The 23,565-nt window shown below is 39.4% G+C and overlaps 2 protein-coding genes across 4 annotated transcripts in view; one reads left to right on the forward strand and one right to left on the reverse strand.

Moving 5' to 3' along the window:
- The window catches only part of LOC114871999 (protein timeless homolog), a 140,994-nt gene that overhangs the window by 33,039 nt on the left and 84,390 nt on the right, over window positions 1–23,565 (forward strand). The gene's annotated exons all lie outside the window — the stretch shown is intronic.
- LOC114872000 (protein artichoke-like) lies at window positions 7,983–13,169 on the reverse strand. Its single transcript, XM_029178698.2, has one exon. The coding sequence runs from the start codon at window positions 12,904–12,906 to the stop codon at window positions 10,162–10,164; it is 2,745 nt and encodes a 914-aa protein (XP_029034531.2). The 5' UTR covers window positions 12,907–13,169; the 3' UTR covers window positions 7,983–10,161.

Here is a 23,565-nt window from a genome sequence, read left to right on the forward strand (position 1 = left end):
CTAATCGTCGTTTAAAGCTTAAATAAAAAAAATTCTATTCTAGAGGTAACAATTATTCTATAGATTATCGTATCTATTTTAATTCTTTCGTTGTGGAAGAAAATCGTTAGATATAATTCTGTAGCAGTGATACATATTTTATTATAAATATATAATATTTTAATTTCTGATAAATTAGTTAGAAATCTGAAAATTGACGATCCATTCTCTACCGATTAACGTGAAATAGCTGATTGTCGATTACATTAACCAACGACCAATTCAAACTCGCCATTTGATACGCAACAACCTAATCATTTGTCGACAACAAACGCTTTCGATATAGTATTTTGCCAAATCGGGCGAAGTGTAAACGCTTTCTGACATTTGGCCAAACAAATGTAAAGTGCGCGTGACAGTAAATCTGTGGTCAGCTGAATCACCGTTGTAAGCGTGGCGGTTTCCGTTTGAATCGCTGCTATGCGCAGAATTGTGGAAATGCTTGTTAACTTGTATCCTATGTCGCTTTTTATGTCGCTTTGACAATATTAACGCATTTATGAGACAATTCAACAATTTCCCCTGCAATTTTAGACGCTTCTGACAATTCTTTTAAATAAAATCCTAAATATTTTAGTTTTCATTATTGCGAATGTTAACTAACGTTAATCTATCGATTGGTTATCGACGTTCAATTTCTCTTGCGTTCTTCAGAACGATTTACAACTTTCTCTTTTATTTTCATCTCTCATTAAACGTAGATACGCGGATTAAAGCGAAGCAGACATTCATCCAACATTCACGAACGACAGGAAATGTTCTTTTTTTAAACATCGATTCGACTATCGCGAAATTATTCGGAAGCTCATATTCGATTCAATTTCCCAGGCATTGGTTAATACGAGTTGGTGTTCCTCCTTTAATCCCGGATCGATCTTCGAAGTTTCACGAGTTAAGAGAGTAAAAGCCGTGCAGGTGCATGTCGCCGAACGATTTTACGAAGCCATCGATTTCAATTATTAACCGTGGTCAGATAGTCCCGACAGTTTCACGCGAATACAAACGACTTCGCTTTTACCCCGCTCTCAATAATTTCGACCGTTAATTTGTCGAAGTCTGCCCGTGGGTGAAAAGTATAGCCGCGTAAATAATGAAGTCAATTAGCGGGACTAATTATTTTTCGAAGGCTGCCGCTTCGGGACGTCAATCATTCGCGAAGAGGGGTCGCGGCACGTCGTGCGTCGTTGTTGCTCGACAGCAGATTTTCACTGTTCCATATTCACGAAGAAAGAATTTACATTTACCCGTCAGTCGAACGTGTTACACGCGATTTCGCTTTGACTAGCGAACATCGATAACCGTTCGGTAAAAATTCGTATACTCAATCAGCGAAACGTGCAAATAACGCGATCAAGACGCAGCGAGTTTCATGGAAAGAAAGGGGAGGACGTACGTTCGGTCGTTATGAAACGGCGGAGGATTATTGTTTCGAAGGGTTCAACGTAAGAGTGACAATTTTTATCGGGGATCTGTCAGAAAATGATCACACAGGGTATGTTCCCTACGCTTGTATATTTGATATACAATAAATTGCTGGGAAAAAATTGCCTTTTTTGTAGGCTGTCTGTTATTAACGATGATGGTCATTAGTCTATTAAAAAAGAAATATTTATTTCGTATAAGCCATCGATACGTTAGGTTGGTGCTAAAATAATAATTAAAGTAATAATTTGTATCTATTGTTTTTAAAGCAGTAGTTTTTTTCTTCCACTCTGGAAAATAAAGCATTTGCAGTATGGTTGACAGGAACGACGGCTATTCGTTGTAAATTTTTCAGAAGAAATAGTCAGACTACAAAAAGTTTTATGCTCATGGAACTGGTAAAGCGAGTAAAGTTTCGGCGTTTCGCGTTACGAATTTCTTACTCCAGTAGCGACGGAATCCCTGCTTTGGTTCTTTTTCTTTTTCATACTTTATTGCGAAGACACGTACCTATGAGTTTTCTGAACAATGTACTCGCAAAAGTACCTTTGTATAGGATCCGCCATACCTATTGCTAAGATTTTCTTACGATCCACTTCTCAGGAATTCTCTATTGACTACATTTATCTGACGACGGTGCTATTATCATTTGTCACAATGTTGCTACGTGAACAACCATCGATTTGAATAAAAATGTTGACATACTAATATTTTTATATTAACACAGTATCCACCGGCCATAAATAAAATAGATACACATTACTATTTTATAATTAACAATAATTCAAGATTAAAATGTGTAACTTAATTGAAGTACGTCTAACTTCCATTATTTCAACTGAGTTATATGTGAATTTATAATAATCAAAAGATTATTAATTGGTTTTTCTCCAACAGCCGATACTGTCAAAAAACCTTTTAATAGGTTTCCGATAGATAAAGTGGAAACTATAAAATACAAAACCAATTTTAATAATTCCAATATTTTTAAATAAAATTTTGAATATATTCTATAATTTTTCAGTACAAGTGTACGAATATTGTGCGAACGTTTAGTTCTTCGGGAAAGAATCATGCTATTTGTTTAAATTAAACCAATGGTAATTTAAAACAAAATATCTTTGCTATGTAATATTTACATTTTAATTTAGGTTCTGAAAGAATGTTGATCTTATAAATAGATTCTATTTTGCTATACAATGGTGTTAGACTTTCTATATTTCAAAGTCATTGATTTAGTATGAAAGAACCTAATAAGTGTCAAGTAAAATGTGACATAAACTCTTCAGAATTTTATGATTAAAGGATATGTCGCTTGTTTTACTGTCACGTTTAGCGGCTCAGAAATATGAGGATTATAACTTTCAGTCGTTGTTGCACGTTTCAGCGATCTTTTATTTTACCCGGAGTCGTGCACATAGGTTTAATGAACATTTAATTGCAACGACACTTTGTTCCCCTCTTTTCCTCTGACAAGCTCGCAGTCCGTCGGCTCGCGTGCTTCTCTTTTTCCTTTTTCTTTGTTACACTGTTAATTCCTGAAATCTGTTCCAATTTAACGAAGTAATTATTTAACACAGTGTATTTATGAAATTGCGTCTTATCGTATGTAATGCATGTACCTTGCGCGTTAATTACAACGGGGGACTAAAATTAAATATAACCGAATAATTACGAAATAAAATTAAGTATTATCATTTATAGATTTGATGAAGAAATATAATGTAAAATTATATATTTTAAAGCTGCGTGCAAAATTTTAGAGAAAAAGGTAGGGTATGTTTGAAATAGTTCTGGAAGACGATGAACGTTTAATGCAGAAGCTGTGTTCTCAGTGAAGGCGAATCTATTTTTAATTAAAACTGACGTTTTTGTTTTAATTTCTTGAGCGCGATGCACATCAGGTGAACTTAAGTGGGAAAGACAGCTGGTAGCGTTTAAACGAAGGAACGGTGAAAAACGAGGAAAGATTAAAATCTCAGAAGTTATTTTTAAAATCACATATTCACTTATCTATTGTAATCGAATTTCACGATTAATTAGCTATTCAAGGAAACTGATCAATCTTTATTTGAATAGTTCTGTAACGAACAAAACACTTGAAACACCATGGCAAAGTAGTTCAAATATTACAAAACATGGTTTGTAGACTTTAATTCAGCGATTTAATTGAAAGAAACGTAATGAAGATTCCTCGTCCAGTCGACGTTCAATAAATCACTTCCTAACGATATATCTAAGTTTGAAACTCCGTAAATCGTCAGGAAATGGCTCGATAACTTTGAGTGTCAGATTTTCCGATTCTAAGTTTAATCGGAACTGAGTCACTCAGATTTTTCACACGTCGAATCGTATTTCGTTGGAAGGTGAAATAAAAAGACTGATGAGTTTCCAAAACCGTTTCGATAGCCACCACTGATTGTAACACCCTAGCTATTAGAGAATCTTTTCGTTTCTTCTAAAAAATTCTTCTGTTCATTTATTCCTCGTACAAAACCTGTAAAATAAACTTCAATTGACGGTACCTAATTTTAATTGTTATCGATCTGTTCGTTACCGATTTCTTTCCTGTGCAGCGCGTAACTGACAAATCAGATAGCCGCGTTCTCGCAGTCGGGACGGGGATTAATTGAGGTATCGTGGATAATTAGTTTAGGTCGAGTTTCGTATTTAACTTCGTTGATATAGGAAACGTTTGACTCGCCAACGAGGAAATAGTTAGCTCATTAAAGAAGAGAGAGAGAGAGAAAGAGAGTGATGCGGGGGTGGATAGAGAAAACGAAGGTGGGAGTGAGATTGAAGCGTGCCGTTTAGTTCATTATACAGTTTCAGCGAAATTTCACGGTTAAAAGAGTGCGTTTAATCTTTCAACGTATATTTCAAACTCGTTACTGCCTACCAAAGAAAATGTACCGTGTTTGTCGACAAGTTCGTAAAAATCCGACTTTCGTAGCGTACATTTCCTTCCTTTGCAATAATTATTTCATTCGTTTCTCTTTCTGTTCATTTTACTTGAATTTATCAAATTTATCAGCAAATCGGATTTCATAAAATAAACCGATGCAAAGCAGATGGAACGTTCGTAATAATGGTTATAATACTAATAATAACAACGATAAGGTTAGTGTCGACGATGGTAGTAACAATGAGTAATAACAGTAACGTTTCGAACGGAGGGTAAATTGAACGTAAGCACCTATAGTGCTTGTTATCGAGTTACGGATTTATGCGTTCACAGTTATTTGCTAAAACAACGAGCCTTACTCGAGGGGTGGAATTATTAGAACGGGGAAAGGAGCAATTGTTCGCGGAAGGGACGGCTTGCGAATGCAAGATAAATTCTAAACTTTTCATTCTGTTTTTCATCGATGAAGTTAATATTACGAAATATCACCGTCGTCGAGGGGGGTAAACCGGAATCGAAGGCGAACCGAACGAAGGGGTAGGGATAACGAACTTCTGCAAGATGTTACTGAATTTGCTGGTTCCGTAGCCTGGGGTGAGCGGGGAGCCGCTATACGGTGATTAAATTTCCTAGTTGCACTGCTGCGAAGGGTTATTTCATAGGAAATTTAAACAAGGGCTTAAGGAACGGTTTCCCATTCGTTCCCTCTCGCTCTCTATTTCTCTTCCTCCTCCGTTCCTTATCCCTCATCCCACGGTAGATCGCTGGATTCTGCGCCGCCTGCTTTTCCGGCCCTCCTAAATATCGTTTTTCCCTGTTGCGGTCTCGTTACCATGTTCCAGGAAATTCAGCCCCAGGCTACAAGACCGGGAAACGCTCGCCGCGAATTATTCATGTAGTAACATTTACGTTGCTTCAAAGTCTCGTGATTTTATAGCCGAGACTTAGCTCACCCTCCCGCATCGTTCCTCCTTTAATGTTCGCCAGTGACGTTATCTGATTCTTCGGCTAGGGTAAGAATGTTTTCTGTTTATCGCTTTTGTAGGCGGGACCCGCGAACAACCCGATTAACATTGGTTTGCGGGCAACGGGGAAACTTCTCAGGCAACGGGATGAAATTACTGAGATTAAGACAAGGAAAATTAAACTTTTCCGAGCGCCACCATCACGCAGACCCATCCGCCCCTCTAATTTCTTGCAAATCGAAATTTATGGAGCTGAAGCTAGCGGAGGAATGCGTCGGGACGGTGAATTGAAAGCGTCCGGCATTCTTTCGCGTACCGTTTTCACGCTTCTTTTCTTCTCGCGAAAGATTATTAACAGCAAACAAGAGAAACGACGCGGTAACGTGTCTCTGTTAAGTGTAATCGCGTATTTTCTCGGGAACGCGAAATATAGCTTTAATTATTCTTGTCGCTGTAATAGTTCTTAGTAAATAGTCTGAAGTAGCTTATTTTTCGTGCCAAAAACATTGGACGGGATGATTTTCTTATTCCTCCTGCGACATCTTTAACCCTTTCCACTCGTATATCGCCATCCTACATTTTATTATTATACATGTATTTTTCTAGTTTTTTCTACTAAACCGGCAAGTTAAATTATAATATGTTCCCATAAAAATGTTTTCATTTTCAATATGAAAAAAAATTCCGAGTTGATTGGTAGCCTTCTCAAATATAAATACGAGTGCAAAGGGTTAAGAGTCAGTTGTTGATTGGCACAGATAACTTCGCGAACTTCGACGACTTCCTCGGTCGCTTCTGGAAGCTGAAGACCTACCTGGTCGTTGATCATCTATGATCGAAGTTCTGTCTTCCTCAGTCTGTTTGAACCACTCAAAACACGTACTATGACTCGGTGGTTCTGGAAAGAATATTCTCAAAAGTTGAAGCATTTCTGATGTGGTCTATCCAAGTTTGAAACTGGATTTCATACAGACGCTCTACTGTTCGATCAGTTTCTTTCTATGAGACCCAAGAATAGGAAAAATTGAATTGTAACCTTTGCTATCAATCTTGAAAGAGATGACACTTTGATAAGAACATACTGATAGTTGATTCGTACATGATAGCTGTCCGTACCACGTACCTTGTACAAAAACAGAAAAAAGTAACAAAAATTCATGTGTTAATTATACGTAATTAACTGTATCGTAATATAATTTATAAAATGAATGCCTTTCGTGAGCTGCTTAAATTCAGCAGCATGAATTGTTGTGCAAAGGATTAAATACATCCATGGGAATGAACAAATAATGTTAATTCAATGTGAAAATCGTATATCAAACCAGTTTTAATAAAGATATTAAAAGGTGTGAAAATTGGTGATCAATTCAGTAATATATACATTGCATGCTAATGAACATTTTAGTAATGCATCGATTACGAATATTTGTGAATTAAAATTTGATTTATACGCTGCAGCTGTGTAGATTTGTTATTTGCTAATGAGAGCAGGATTTATTGTTACCAGGTCACAGAAACATTTCCACTTAACAAATAATCTGTATACTCGAATTATATAGATGTTAATGATGAAGCATGGTAGAAAATAGCCCATTTTCAGGCTGAATAAAACAGGAAATTTATTTTGCATTCCGGAAAATTTAATATTTATCATTTTTTCCCAGAAATGTAGTTACATTCAATAGTTACGTTTTTAAAAAAAGAAATTAAATAAAGTGTATACATAAAAAAATGTTAAATAAATAAAAAGATAAAAATCAAATGTTAGCTACGGTGGGAGTGACATGTCACTGAAATGAAATGTCAACATTTTATTTGAAATTTACGAATCTCACAGCTTGCATTCGAGAACGTTGAAAAGAAATAAAACAACGCGGATGTACAGCCAGATACAGGAAATCTGTTTGCTCAATAAATGACTGAAAGCGTGAAATCCTCGTATCTGGAATCGAAGCGGATAGCGCCTTATCTCGAAAGGCTCAGGTTTTCTCGACAGCTGTCGATCTTTTTTTCCGGCAGTCCTGATTCCTCTTCCTTCCCTGTCGACTTATCTCATCCCCCTTTTCGTTAACACGTTCACTGCCACCCGGAAAATGGACGTTTCTTGTAAGACATATCGAACTATCAATAAAAAATAACACTATTGAAATTAAATTATTAGGAATTTTTAATTTTAATTACACGATTTACTTTTCAATTACTTTCTTCTAATTATTCGAGTGCATTTAATTTGTAGTACCGGTCATCGGTGACCCCCACGGTGTCGATTGTTTTTTTAGCAGTGGAATTAATTTCGATGGGTTTAAATTTTCTGTTTATTTGTTGTCAATATACATATTTATCGAAACAGAGTTGAATTATAAATGTGTATTTATTGTTACATGTTTTGCATAAAATATTTATGATAAAATGAAGAGAATATGCATGATCAGTTGTTAGGACTCTTCATCTGAAATAACTATTTCAGCAGTTATTCAATGAAAATATTTTTATGAATTTTTGGAAATGTTAAGTTTTTGAGAATGTTAATTTGCTTTAGATGAAAGTTTCTGTCAGGAGAAAAAATGTATTATTTTACTATTGTATATAAATTTATATTCAAATAATGTTTCACAACAAATAAACAGACATTTACATTGCAGAGTTATTAAAATAAACATACATGATTGAATACAACAATTTCTCATGGTATCAAATGTACTGATAAGCCTTGATAGCAATGACAAAGCATGCAATTAATTTTGTGTACGAGATAAACCGTAAACATTAATTACGGTGTATAATCCACGGTATAATGGTATATTGCGAATGAAAGATTTTTGATCGTGTCAGGCATCGTAGAAAAATTTCTGACATCAACGTAATCAAACGAAGCATAAATTCGGTGAATAATGAACCAAGATAACTTACCCGTACTCGATGTATCCGTATTATTTTCCAGGAAAATTATTATTTCCAAATATGACGCTTATCACTTTTTATGTCTCTAATTATTTTTAATTAGTACAAGTTTCTATTTAATTCCAATACAAATGTTTTCTGAATATAAAAAAGGAATGAATTACAGGTACAAAGAACGATCAAACGTTTGTTAAAATATTAGGTGTACAAATTAATTCAATACATTTACTATCACGTTTTCTTAATTATTATTTTAAATTTAAATATTTTTCCGCGCTTCTATGTATTTGAAAAGTCGCGCTAAAATATTATTCAAGTTACCATGATTCTTCAAAAATAAATCTTCAAATAAAAAAAAGAAAAAGCACATAATTAATTTGTACACCTAATAAAAAAAAAGTCATGAGCGATCGAAGAAATAATTCAAGAAATTGCATCTTTGTACATCGGTTTATTATCATAGCGGTACTTTGACACTGGTTATTTTAAGAAAGATAATGTCTAGCCTCTTCGTTATTTCTTATCTGTTCTCTTCCACTCTTATCCTCGATTTTTTTTTTTTATCTGTTTGTTAAGGAGCCTGGCAACTGGCCAAGCCGCCAGAATTAAGTTCGGAAGCTACGTTTCTGTACACTCGGTGTAGCCGCTATTGAGAGCGGTTTCCATCTCGCGATCGTTTCTCTCTCATACGCTCTCTCACGCTTCCATATCCTCGCACACACGTGCACACACACACACATACGGATACACTCTCATTCTAACTCCTGGTACGTTTCTAATACTTTCTTCACACTCTGATTCGCTTATACCTTCGTGCATTCGCGCTTTCTTCTCTCACTCGATCTCAGCAACGCTCGATAAAAGTTCTTCCGGCCAGCAATCGCTCTCGCTTCCCGTCTTGCACTGTCATTCAAACGTACGATTCGCCGCCACGAATTTCGTGCCAAACACGTCCCCTCTGTTCCTCCGGTTTCTTCCATTTTCCGACCAGTCCTACTCCACGCCGCCCTTTCTCACCGTATGCATTTTCGTCGTACCTCGAGCCGCGCTTCCTGTCCAGCCACCGGAAGCGTTCTTGAACGTACGACGAAAAGTAGCCCAGTCCAGAAACGCGGCACGTTTACAATTATTATTGTCACTGTGTGCTATTTAACGTTCCGATCGCCTGAGATCAAATGCAGTCGCCAGAGACTGCCGATTTAATTATTGCCACCTGTACGCTTTACGTGTCTCCTCCGTTTCGAATATGTCTCGGATAAACGATCCTCGATTAATTAGTTCCCCCGATGAAACACACTTATGTTTTTTTTTCTTCTTTACTGTCCAACCGAGTTTTAGACGTGGTTAAAGTTTATCGCTCAGTCGAGAATTTCACAAGGAAAGACCAGACACTCTATGGGATTTCACCCAACACCTTGCTTCGCTCAACTTTCTCGCGTGTCCGGTATTTCCCGACGGACAAAGTCGAGTCTGATGGTTATGCCGGAAACTACTTCAGCTTCTCCGTTCGAGGTTTGTACATTTTTTCGCAAGTTTGCCCGCGTTCATCCCGGACAAATTCGTACAGCACCGTTGTCGAACCGCACGGATAAGTCTGGAAAGGGACGAACCTTAGCGTTTTCACGCGACGAATAACTTTGGCGATTATTTTGATTCGTTGACCGTGAAATGATACCTCGGTACGTTTCGCGAAATTTACAAGAACGATACATGGTTAAACTCGAAACACGACGATTCGATCGTTACCGCGATCGCTTTCGGTATGCAGCCTCTAGGATGCTAGTTTGCCGTATTCCTGAAGTATACGTCCGTTAGTCGCGGGCTGAACAGTCGTTGAGATAATACTGACAAAATTTCGGCACGTTTCCCGTGATCCTCCGCGTCGAACCGCTTATCTCTCTCGAACAATCGAGCGTATTCAGGCTGTGGTCACCAAAGTTCGGCGGTCGGAGTGAGCGTGTGCACTTCAATGTTCTCGTGACGATGATACTTATCCCTCCGGCGTACCGTGGCTCGTCGGGACAGCACTACAGTGAGGGCGGCCGCGGCACCGAATGCGGCGCCCACAAGCACCAACATCCCTGGATGAGCACCAGCGGATAAAGCCTCGGAGATTCGGGCGTCCGAATCGGTCGCGCGACTATTCAATTCCTCCGCTATCGTGTTCGAATCTCCAGCATTCCCTGATACCAACTTCTCCTCTTTTATCAGATCGTTCAGTCTGTTCGAGTATCTCTCGGTCGTCTTCTTCTCTTCCCTCCCCTCCCGCAGCGACGCGTGTTTCGACAGCTTCTTCATAGAAGCAATCTTACTCGTCGAAACTACGAGTTTATTCCGTCTCTTCCCGTTCTCCGCACGTTCAGTATCCTCCACGCGATTATCAAAAGTTCGCGAATCCGAATCGTTATTCGCCGTACGATTTTTCATCGAATGTTTAGTCTTCGTTGAAGCATCGTCGAGCTTCGTCGCTTTGTTGCTGAAATTTAGTGCTTTGGGCTCCTCTGTCGCGGTCGTGAAGTTCCTGAACGAGGTTGGCGCCTCGTAGAGACGAGTACCATCGTCGAGCAACGTGGAGATAGTTCTCTCTCTGATATTCAACGGATTGCCGGTGACATTACGGGAACTATCGATTTCACGGGCCGGGCCTGTAGACGCGGATTGCTTCGAAACGTTCGTGCTAATAGATTCATTAACGGCTCTGTCAGTTGCGTTCGATGCATTGATATCGGTGACGTTGGAAGACACGTTTGCTCTAATGGAATCGGATGAACGTTCCGTCGAAAATAGGGCAGACGGTGTTACCGAAACGGAAGATATCGTGGTTGGCAACGTTGTTGGAAAGGGACTCGGTGGTGACGGTAATTCCCGTAGAAACAAGCCTGACAATTCCTGCGGGCTAGCGCACTCGCCCGGTTCCGTGTCTTTATTTAGTCCCGAGTACTGTCGTAACCACTCGCCGAGCCAGTATAGATCCTCGCTGCAGTCCCACTCGTTTCCGCTCAGATCCAGGGTACGTAATTGTGGAAGCATGTAAGACAGGTCGAATCTCAGACCGGTCAGGTTAGTCTTGGACAGGTTCAGTTCGATCAAGCTCTTGCAGGCAGATAGCGCGGCGTCGTCCGCTAAAAGCTGTCTGGCCAGCACAGGACTTCTCGATACGTCCAGGTATACCAGCCTTTCCGGCGTAGGTACCGGAAACGCCATGTCGCTTTGTTCCTCTTGCTTTCGCTGAAGCGAGCTTAATCCCGACATACGAAGCTTGGCCAGGTTACTTGGTCCACTTAGAGTATTAGCTGGTAACGTTTTAATAGGATTATCGGACAGATCAAGTTGTTGAAGGACTGGTAATTGACCAAGAGCTCCTTCCTCGATTTCGGTGATATCGTTATCGTTTAACGTCAAGCATTTCAGATTGTACAGTCCTTGCAGATCGTCGATCTTCAACGATCTTATCGCGTTCCGATGGAGTTTCAAATTCGTCAGACTGTTCGGTAGACTGCCGGGTACTTTGATCAGAGCGTTACCAGAGATGTCCAATTCCTCGAGGACTTCTAAACGTCCAAGCGCGTCGTCCTCGATATCGATCAGTCGATTCTCCGAGATGTCCAACGTACGTAACAGAGGATAGCTGTCCAGGTCGCCACCGCGAATGGTGGTTAACTTATTCCCGGCAAGTCGAAGGGTTCGCACGGATCTCGTTAACGCGGCTGGCACTCTGGCCAAACCAGTGCGCGACGCGTCCACAGTTTCTAAACGTCTGCCGGTACCCAACAGCAACGAGACGTCTCTTTCTTTGAGAGGATTCTCCGACAGTTTTAGCACCGATAATCCCGGTAGCGGTTGCAAAGTTCCCGAAGCAGCTCGTGCTAAACCGTTCCTCGAAACGTCGAGCTCCCTCAATCTGTCCAGGCTCTCGAACCAGCTGGCACCTAGAACTTGCAGTTGATTTCCACTCAGGTCCAACTTTTGCAACGAACAGAGCGGCGTCAACGCGCTGTCCGGCAGATCGGCCAGCCGGTTGTCCGCCAGATCGAGAAACTCCAACCGATCCAAACCGCGAAACGCGTGCTCGTGCACAACCGTGATCGCGTTTCTACGTAAACTCAATTTCACCAATCCCGCAAGCGTCCTAAAAGCCCCGGCACTCAGCTCTGTCAGCGAGTTGTCGGACAGGTCGAACCGCGTCAGCTCGCTGGTATTCGTCGTCCGAGCCGGGATCGCGTCGTTCAGTCGCGCCAGATTGTTGCATGACAGATTCAGTGCTGTTAAACGTTCGAAGCCGTGCCACGACGCGTTCAAGGATACCAGGGAACAGTTCGTCACCGACAACTGATCGAGATAGGGTAGGATGCTGGTCGTGTTAGTTTCCGAACCGTTGTTCAACGTATCGTTCACATCGAACTCGTTCAACGTACCGATCACCTCGAAATCGTTCAGCGAGTCGGTCACTTCCAGTTCGTCGAACAAACCGATCACTTCGTACTCCTCCGCTCCGTCCACCGACAGGCTCTTCGTCGTAACCGGTAATTCCGCTAATCCGGGCGCACGTCCACGGCACTTCACGTGTAGAAAAGCTGGCAGGTCCGGTTGCACGGCACTACGGTGACACACGCACAAATCCGGGCACGCGGAACCGCTCGCCATCAAGGCGAGCAGTATCAACGGAAGCCACATCGCTTCCACCGGCTAACGGGGTACTTCACATCTCGATCGTTGATGCCGGTTGATCTTGTTCAGTTACCGGGTCCGGCTAACGGTCAAACGGTACGAACGAGAGGCGAAAAAGCGTAATCACGTCCGGATAGATCATCGACGAGATATTCGACGCGCGACACGTCCTAGGATCAAGGATGATAGATGCCGCCAAAACTTACGCGTATATACGAATGCCAGAGCGCGCGGCTTGACTATCAGCCGCGTTAGACGTGATGTCCATACGAAGGACTGACAAACACTGCGGCGCCCGACTCCTAGCTGCACCCGCCTCTCTCCTCTTCCTCCTCAGCCCCTGTCGACTCCTCTTACTCTCGCTTCAGCCCCCAAAGCCGGCCGTGTGCCGCCACCTACAACCCTCCACCCTTCTCCCATAGCTTCCTCTCTCTTCGTCGTTACCACCGTCCCTTTCACCCTTCCGCCCACCATTCCTATGCACGGCTCGTAGATGTGTACCTCCACCATTGCCGGCCGCCGTCGCTTTTACTCTCGAACTCGATAAGGGGCGCGAGCGCGCTTGCGTCCTCTGATAGCGTACTGACGCGTACAGCCGGTATCCTGCCATTTCACCAACTACCACCGTTCACCGCTACCTGACTGCCTGTTTGCCTCGCTGACTGGGGCTGTCTCTCACGACTTTCTTAAACTTGATCCCCCCGCGTGCTGCCTTCCCAGAGGTGCGAACCAACTATTCGCGGCCTTCCCGGCATCCGTTCCTCTCGCAAACGAAAAGCTTCTTCCAACTTGGGTCCCGCGTATATTTCCCCGTCCGCTGGTGTATTCCCTTTGCGGGATCGTCCAGGCGAATGCGGCCGATACGGAATAACGAGCGGAATTATCGTCGCACTTGTCGCTTGGCTGTACGCTCCTCGAACAGCCAGGCGGTAAATCGAGGAGGAGTTTCGCGCGATACGTTTGACCGGCAAATGATGCGGGAATTATCGTTCTTTATCTATATCGTGGAAGAGGAGAAAAGTATCGCAACGATTTAGCCGGAAGTAACGAGCGCCCGGTGTATCGTTGATTCTGGTAAAAAGTTTGTTAGCGAGTTTCGCGAATTCGCCGCCATTGGCTTTCTTAAATTCGATTTGCGTGCTGGGATTACCGAGCAGCCGAGGTGCAATTCTCACGAAATAAGGCGAGAGGTCAGCTACTTTCTCGGCACGCACACCTCCTATCTCGTTAAGGCATTCTACTCTATACAATTGTTTTATGGCTACCTGCTACGCATCGAAAGAGATATTTTATCCTTGATTTTTATCGCATTTCTCTAATTACAAATAAAATGTACCATTTAGTGTTTACTATTGTGGATGTTAGAACAGTCTTGACCTGTTTTATTAGAATTTATTTATCTTGATTTAAATTGAAAGCTCCTGCTCGAAGAATGAGCAGTATAATTAATTTGACTTTCAGCAAGCAGACGTATTCAGTGAGAATTCTATGTCGTTTGCGTAGTCAACATTCAAACTATTTAAGCCTTCCTCGTACGCCTAAGATGCCATTGTTTTGGGTTATGCTTGTATAATCCTACTTAGAAGCGAATAATTGAATAGAGTCCTCGGAACGAAAGGACAAGGAGATTTACCGCCAACTGATTTTACATTTCCTACTGTTTATATACGTGATCCTATCATCTTCATTACTTTATGGTACCTTCTTGTTATCGATTTTTACTAATAACAGGATCTCAGTGCATTTTAATATTCAAATATCATAAGAATCTTTTATTATTTGGTACATTTTATTCAAAACGGTGTACTGGGAATTTTTAATTCTTACTTACACTTAATTTAACCATGATTGTATTATTTTGAAATTTACTTCTAACTTTCGTGTAGAACCTGTTATTTGATTATTTAATTACTCAAGCACAGAAATTAATTTTCGAATACTTTCAACATAAGCTAGAAAGTGGGTATATAGTTAGTTGCAATTTAAATTGAAAATTCACCTGTGATTATTCGAACATGAAATTAGGAAGTTTGAGCAAAATTTGCTACAAAACAAATTTCCACTGGGTGTAATCGTATTTATACATTCGTTCTGTTAATTCTCATTACACATTTTAGCAATGCTAAAATTAGGTGGCATTTAAACTTTATTGTCTAAACGTTTGATAAATTTTACACTGCTATTTTGAATTGAACGCGTCGTTAAATAACACGAATAACATAAATCAAAATATAGCTAAAAAATTATAATTTATTTCATATTAAATTCGACGCGACCGTAGCTACAGTGAATAATGGCAGAATAATATCCAGCTTCGAATCGACAGATTTACGGAAGTTATGCTACCCTAATGCCAAAGCGTGGAGTTTTTCTGATTAATGGTAAACGGTCGAAATAGTCCGTAACAAGGTTTCTAATAGGTCTGTTCTATATACTGGCGGACGTGTATTTTGTACATACGGATTATACGTGTGTCCGCGTATATCCCATACATGGTTGTAACACGTTGGCAAGCAGAATTTCGACTGCCATAAATTAGTTTCTCCACGTCTCTAATCTCCTGGGAATTACTGCACTACTTGCCGGACTTGCAGGACGATCGAACGTGATCTTGGAACAGGTCCAATACTCTCGATACTTCTGTTCAAACGATCGTTGATGAAGTTAACGTCGCTCGCGGTTAAATACTCGAGCCAGCAAGTCTTAAAGAGTGGATTTCCTTCGGCTAAGGTTTCGTTAGCCGCCACTCTCGTCGATGACTTCAACCTAGACATTGAAACATTTTCGAGTTGAAACAGTTGGTGCATTTCGATTACGCGAAAGAGCCATAAATAAAACGCTGATTTAAGGTAACCGCGAGATTTGGTTACGTTCGTCGACTTATTGCTTCGAAACTTTTAGCCAGTTTCGAAACGAGACCTTCCGCTTCCATCTATGTTCAATCTCCGATGGGATATCTTCGAACATCCGCGATTAATCTTTATTTATCGAACCGCCTGTTCGATCAATTTTCCGAGTTTCTCACTAGTGAGAAATATGTTCGTGGAACGTTTAGGAACTTAAATTTATGATTTCTGTTGTGTTAGTACCATTTCAGAAACATCATTCCGTCAGATAGCCAGTTTCTGATCAGTTAACATCAACTTCTATGCTTTTGTTTTTTTTTAATGTGCAAATGGAAAAATTCACAAAAAATATTAGAAGAATTAAAAAATCTACCAGCCATAAATGGCCACCGTATAATTAACAATAACTAAAGATTAAAAAACCTTGTAACCTTTGTTTTTAATTTCTTCTTAATTGTACTTTTAACTTTCTTTATTTTAACTGAGTTATACGTGAATTTTTAATAATCAAAAAATTATTAATTAGTTTTCCTTCAACAGCCAATACTGCCAAAAAGCCTATTAAATTTTTAATATAATACCTACGTAAATACAAACGTACGTATATTGTACTCCATTATAGACATGCTATTAATAAATACGACATCGACAAATGACGAACAAATGAGATTTTTGTTCATAAATAAACATTCATTTCTGAGCGTATTATAAGCTGATTGGCATTTAATGCTGAAATGAGGTACAGATTTCCCAAGTGCAGAATGATTGTACATGTACTAAATGAGAACAACAGTGTTCCACTATATTTCCTTTTTTTTAATTTTATTTTATAATACAAATTGATTACAAACATTCCTTGAAGTGAGAAAGTCAATTAATAATAAAGCTTCAGGTTAAGATTGATAGCCAGTCTTTGTTACTCTGTCATAGTGGAATAACTGAATCGAGGTTCGTTCAAGTGTTATCATCTGTTCGAAACAAACGATTCAGTCTCTTCAGACGAACTCAAACGTCGAGTTCAAACATATTGGTCCACTGAAGTGCTCTGTAAATTGACCCGAAAATCAAAACGTCACTTCCGAGTCAGCAGTTGCGAGCGATGATTTAACCGCTCGAAATGGTCGTACACTGTCATTTTTCATGCGAAAATTTTACAATAATTTGAAACTCTTAATCACTTGACACTTGTTCGAAAACAATATTGAAATAGATATTAAAATTTCTGAAATTTTCTTTACCTTCACTATGGTTCAAAAATTGATTCATGAGTTTTTTCTTAGTTCAAATAATGAGGATCTTAATTTTTTAGTTTTCTTTATTCGCGTTTACCAAGCTGCAGATTTTTATGCATTTCAAGTACATCAGAACATGCAAAAAATATGCAAATCATATGATGTACATAAGAAAACGAAATAAATTACTCAGAACGTGTAAAATATGCAAAATATGTAAATTAAGATAATCTACTATACATTATATCGCATGGGGAGAGAAAATATTTTATAAAAGCATATATTTGCATAAACATCCTCGATTCGTTTCTTTCATTCCATTCAGTCGGTAATTTATAAACTGTAAACATTTGCACGCTGAAGATAAGAGTTTATAAAAGGAGCTTAATGTTAGGGCAGTAAGAAGTTCAACCGTTTAATATTCTCAAGTAGGTATCCTTAAAAAAGCGCGACGTATATCTGCATAAACGACAGAAATTAATAATAATTTATGCAGCGAACAATGTTTGCTCTTCGCCGACCACACTGCCAATTACCCATGGCTCATCAGACAGGAAATCAACAGCGTCGCTCCCAAAGCTCATTCAAACGACAAGTCATCACGCTTCGAATCTCAGGTCGGAACAACTCTGCGCGCAGCAGGGTCGCCGGTGGTATATAAAATTAACAATTTCGTCCCAACGAACTCGGGAGTTTCGCGGTTCCGTTGTACCCTACACAGAGAGAGAGAGGGAAGGAATTAGGAAAACCGTTGAGGGAACGGGTTAGTTGGAGTTCCCGGGGCGACGAGGCAGCAGGAAAATGAACGGAGGAGGGTAAGAGAGAAAAGGAGAAACGGATTTCGAGAATGCCGCTTGATAAGGGAAATCTTTCGAGCCTTGCGGTACCGACCGACGTGTAATTTCGCCGAAATAGAGGACGAGAATCCTGGCGGGCACTGGCCGTGCCGGTTACAAAGTTACTTTTACGATAGCGCGGACCGAATGTAAATGGAAACGGCGTCGGAAAGACTAAGGGAGAAAAGCGGCACGTTGGTAAGAGAGAGAGAGAGAGTGATCGGTATCGGGAAAAGGGCAAAACGAGAGAAAGAGTGAATGGAAAACGTGGCTGGAGGAGGGAAAGCGTGAAACAGGAACGAGAAGAATGGTGATAGGTAGAGGTAGACGGCGGCTGGGAAGGAAAAGGGGTAGAAGTAAAGGGGATGAGACTGTCGGAGTTTGTAATTGCAGCGGCTTTAACGCGCTGCTGATGGCCGATGGCACCCGGGACTGGGGTAATGGTCTGCACCAAATGTCTCTTCTTGCTGGAGAGCAGAGAGACGCCAGAGAAAGCTGAACACAGACGAGGAAAACTATATCCGAGAAGACATCGTCGCAAGTGAGGCACGTGGATTCGTTGTCTTTCCTTCTTACCACCGTACCGGCTGCTCTCCAATCGTTCCTTTCCTCGCTGCCACAGTTGTTGGCATCGACCGATATATTTCTTTACCCCCTCTGACTCTACCCTGTCTCTGATCAAGGTACAGCTCGATGCACGTGCAACGATGCTTCTAGTCGGGTAAATATTTAAATGGGGACACGGCTTTTCGCGAGATCCCTTGGTAACGTTTCGAACCGCCTCGAATTTCAAACAATTTCAAGACGGTTTTAGGGGGAAAAAATGTTTGACTAATCGGATTGCTGGGTTTGGATTTGAATCTTCAGCTTCTCGATTGATTACTTTGCCCAGTAATACGTTGGTTGCTACAGTGAATTTGACATAATTGATAAAAAGAGCTTTGAATTATTCATAATTTAAAGTAGGCAAATAATTATTGATTAAAATTTAGTAACTTTAATAAAATCTAAAAAGTATCAGTTTCTGTGAAGAACCTTCCAGTGACAAGCTGTGTTTTTTTAACAAATTCTTCAAGTTTTTGCTGACATAACAGAACGAGAATTCAACACAAACGTAACGCCAAGCACTAGGGCAATCCTACTTCGGAAAACTATCGGAAGAAAAATATTCGGCCGATCGGATTGCTGACCGGGATTCAAACCCGAATCTTCCGTTTGCCAGAGGACTGGTCTGACCATTAAGCTATCGAGGTCGCTGGCGAATATTTTCTCTCCAAGAGTCAAATGGCTATTTACTATTTCAAATGCAATCAGTATATTCAGTCCAGATGTGTTGTTAAATAATCTAAAATTTGAAGTATGTGCTTCTAAATTGTAGCAAAGACTGGCCATTAAAAATAATAATTTGTGAAACATTTTACAAAGTACTCTCGTTTGAACATTTTTTAAACAGAATTATAATTGAATTTATTTCACGGTTTTTGCAGAATATCGAGTAAAGTAGACTTTCTACTCGTTTGTGAAATATTTTTATTTTTAAACAAGTGGATTTTACACATTATTTTTATATTTCTGAGTACACCATTTCAGACTACCCACTCATTAAAATTCCGTCTCGCGTACTATTAAGTGATACTTTAACGAAAGTTTCAGTCATTGAATGTAGCATGAGTTACTTAGAGAGCAAATATTTAAACGATGCGACACTCTCTATCGAATAGAAAATGCACTCTGGCGAACTGTAGTATATTTATGTACAAGTAGTCAACGTAAAAGTAGCTTATTGCTGTTTTTCACAGCCACTTAATCCGCCATTAATTCCTCCGACCATTTCTGTTCTCTCGTCTCTTACCAGTTAAATATTTTAGGCTTTACGATTTTATCCTTCACATTCGTAAGCCGTGAATAATATTATTTACATTGTTTTTGCAAAAAATTTTTTTTCGATTACTTGAATAATATTTTCTTTTCTTTATGAGACGTTGCGCTAGCGACTCGATGGTTCGATATTTCATCGATAGTTCTGGAAACGTATCGAAGCATCGATTTCGTTTATTTCTCGCAGACATGGGAGAGCCTAGCCAAGAAGCATTCCAGATCGCCTAATTAAATATTGAATTGGCAATTTCGTTCGAAGGTTCTTTAATATACGTCGATGGTGCCTTTAAGAGTCTTCCTTAATATTCACGCGACCCGGTAAAGTAAGACTTCTTACGTGGAAAGTAGGACGTGCTAAGGGAGTGAGATGCGCAGTACAATTTTTTAAAATTCGTGTCAAGTACTATCGCGGCAGGAGTGCACCAGAGCAAGACGCGATCCTGAACGATAATGTTCTAGCACCGAAAGTCCGAAGATTTACATTGTAAGTCGAGAGGAACAAGAAATACGTATCGCCTTACGTTGCACTTGGAAGTTTTATCGTCGATATCGCACGCCCCTGAGGTTTCTATCCTGAATTTTCTTTTTCTTGATATCTTTTTTTCTAATGTTATTCACAGTATAATCATCTTGCTGAAACAAGATACGAATTTACATAATTCGATACTCGATGGATTGGAAAATGAATTTTATTTTCTAAATTTTATTTCCTATTTATCTATTTTCACATATATGTAGATTACTGGAGCATTTTTCTGTAAGCAATAAATATTCTTGTTGCTTTTATATTAAGAGAATTTGATGTATTTTGGGGGGGCAAATAAATGTGAATTATGTGAAGCTATATTGCATTCGGTAGACCTCTAGAATGACAGAAGGATTAATGATTCTACTTGTATTTTGCTGATCTTGAGTGATGATAAGATCAAAGACGGTGATTTGCAAAACAATCGAAGTCCGATCAGCATCAATATAATACGTGACGAAGTGATTTATGGAGTCTCGATAGACATGGCATGCAAACGCTTCTAAGTACTCGTGTCAGAGAAATGTTTAAAATAAATAAAGATAATGAACATAACATTGTTGCTTTATTCATCGAGTAATCGGAATTAAATGAGTAGGGTGACGTATACAGTTATTAATCCCTTTTCCTAAAAAGATAGAAAATATAATATAACACATTTCTTACATAATAAACTATAATTCTATTTGAAACCCACATTTAAATTTTTGAACAAAAGAGTTTCATATATTGGTAGAATAATTTTTAAAAGGACAGTGTAAAATTTAGAAAATGAATTGAGTTAGAATTGTGGCTTTTTCCATAGTCCACCATCTTGAGGCTCTCTCCATGGTCCGCTGTCCGATGGTTAAGAAACAAATATTATATTTCTCACATTTTTGGGAAAAAAGCCAATCATTGTATAAAAGGAAAACAGGGAAACTAAACTCTTTTTTATTGCACATAGATCAATTTTCAAGTTAATCAAATTTGTTCGTAATATGGACTAAACCTAATAAACGAAATTCTCCTTAAATGGTCTTCAGAATGATTATAGATTACGAATTACGAAAACGTCGAACTTTATCAAACAAAGGAACATATAACTCGTGAATTTGGAAAGTTATAGAGCGTAAATTATCGACTGTACGTGTTCAGGTGATCGAAAGTTTTGTTGCCAAGGGTAAGATTAATCGTGGCCCATTGTGAACCGTACGTACGTAAGATAAGAAAAAGAAGCCGTGAGACTCGAATACAAATACACTACCGCTCAAAAGTGTAATACATAATATGGTACATAGTATAATAACCTCCGGTGATTTGCAAAATTCAAACTGTCTAGTAACGTTTGAATTTTCAGTGTTTTACTCGGGCATCTTATATTCGAAGAATCTCAAGTGTTTCCTGGTTCAATATTACGAAGCGTGACAGAGTTCTGACGAATCTAGGTCATAGCTGCACAGAGATATGGCACTTTCCTTCATATTTTAAACTTCAGATTGTTGACTGCTTCCTCTAAGAACCTTCCAGCAAAGTTACAAAGCAAAATTTCCTTTTTCCTTTCCGTCAGAAATTCATCTCTTTATTCGTCTGTTGGGCCAACATCATGAAATTGAAATTGTACAGTTTATTAAACAAACAAAAACAAAAGATGCACAGATTTTAGAAATTAGTTGCTTCAATCCTTTATAATTGAAATTTCTTATATTCTACAAAAAGCTGATAATATTTCTTCCAATAAATCATGTTCGTTTATTTCATTAATTATGATGGTATGAATACTTCTGCAACTCGCTATACGTTTTACTATCCTTTTTAAGAAGGTTGTTCGACCTCGTTCAATTCGAACAAAGTCGAACCTCTAATGTAAGTACATCCTCCGGAAAGGTAGGCCTTCAGCTATAATGATCCACGAATTGAATGTTCAAAGGATTCCGGATAAGTTGTACCGCGGTGATTGCGAGCCAACTCACTAGGCGAATTCAAAAGCCCCTATGGATCCATAGTTCGAGCAAATACCACATCCGAGGACGAACGTGATATTTCAACTCGGGTTATGTACATTTCATTTGGAAAGTAACGTTATACAAGGTGTGACGAGAAGATATTTTTTTAGAATAAAAAACTGAAGTCAGTAATTTTATAGGCAGAAAATTTAATTTCTTATTCTTAATCTTCTTTTTCTTTTCCTAACTGTAAATATTTCAATATTATTCAAACTCGAAGTATTCTATTTCCTTGTGGTGTATCAGGATTAGTCGAACGGCTCTTAAATCAGCAGTTAATTACAGTGTTGCAATTTCTAATGAATATAGTATAGCGACAGTTCGACTGCACCCAGGGGGTTCACTTTTACGAGCAAAAGGGCGGAAGAGAGGAGGAAATGTCTCGCAGGTGATTCGGAACAGCGAGAATGAAGACAGGTACAAATGTTGCGAGAAATGAGTAAGGGGGTACGAGGTACCTAGGGGGTCATTTGATATCTCTAGATAGAATGGGAGCGTTGAAATGGTGTTGAAATAAAAGTAGAAGTAGAAAGTAACGAAGGGCGCAAAGAGTGTGCATCACGAGTTGTTGCCTTCTACTTTAGAATATCAGACGTAAAATTATTACATTTACATTATGTAGATTCCGTTCTACTTTGTGGTATTAAGTGTATAACAAAGTTTCAGTATTTTCTTTCAGTTCTCCAGTATAATTATCTTAAAGTTAACACTTAACTCGTCGGCTTTTTAATTTGCAGTAGAACCCAAACCGTCGGCACTAATTTGCGAAATTTAAGAATATGTCTCTTAAACCAGCCCAACATTTTTTTCTGCATTATTTGTAAGTAAAAGTTATTATTATACTAATTCATAGGATTGGTCAAATGGTAATCAACGTGTAATTTATTAATCACTTAAAAAATGAAATATTTGCATTGATAGAAGTACTTTTCGAATTCGTATAGATGATCAATCTGAAATATTCGCGATTTCACTTATACGATACATGACAGAACGAAAATACGATATTTCGGAGAGGAGGAATGCCTCGATTCGCCCTTTTTCTCCGCCCGCTTCGCGATTTTCCTCCTTTCCGGGTTTTCGCGGATACTGTGGCTTCCGGTATTTTGCAGTTTTGCATCTTGACGCAAGCGGCGTAGGAATCCACAGAATTGAGAGCACTGCAAGTAGGGTGAATCGTGCTATTGAATGTGGTTATGCGGCTCGTATCGAATTCCCTAGGCTCGGCATTATTTTCTCGTGCTAGCAACATGCATATTCCCAAGCGGACGGATATTTTTGTATGTTTATGAAATAGAAAACCGTAAACGAGCGGGATACTTACATATTGGAATCTACCTCCATTTCCGTTCCAAATACGTC

The sequence above is a fragment of the Osmia bicornis genome, chromosome 3, assembly GCF_907164935.1.
Source record: "Osmia bicornis bicornis chromosome 3, iOsmBic2.1, whole genome shotgun sequence".
NCBI lineage: Eukaryota > Metazoa > Arthropoda > Insecta > Hymenoptera > Megachilidae > Osmia > Osmia bicornis.

Excerpts from the sequence above, each read along its gene's own strand:
- LOC114872000 (XM_029178698.2), bottom strand. The coding sequence starts at position 12,906 with ATGTGGCTTCCGTTGATACTGCTCGCCTTGATGGCGAGCGGTTCCGCG.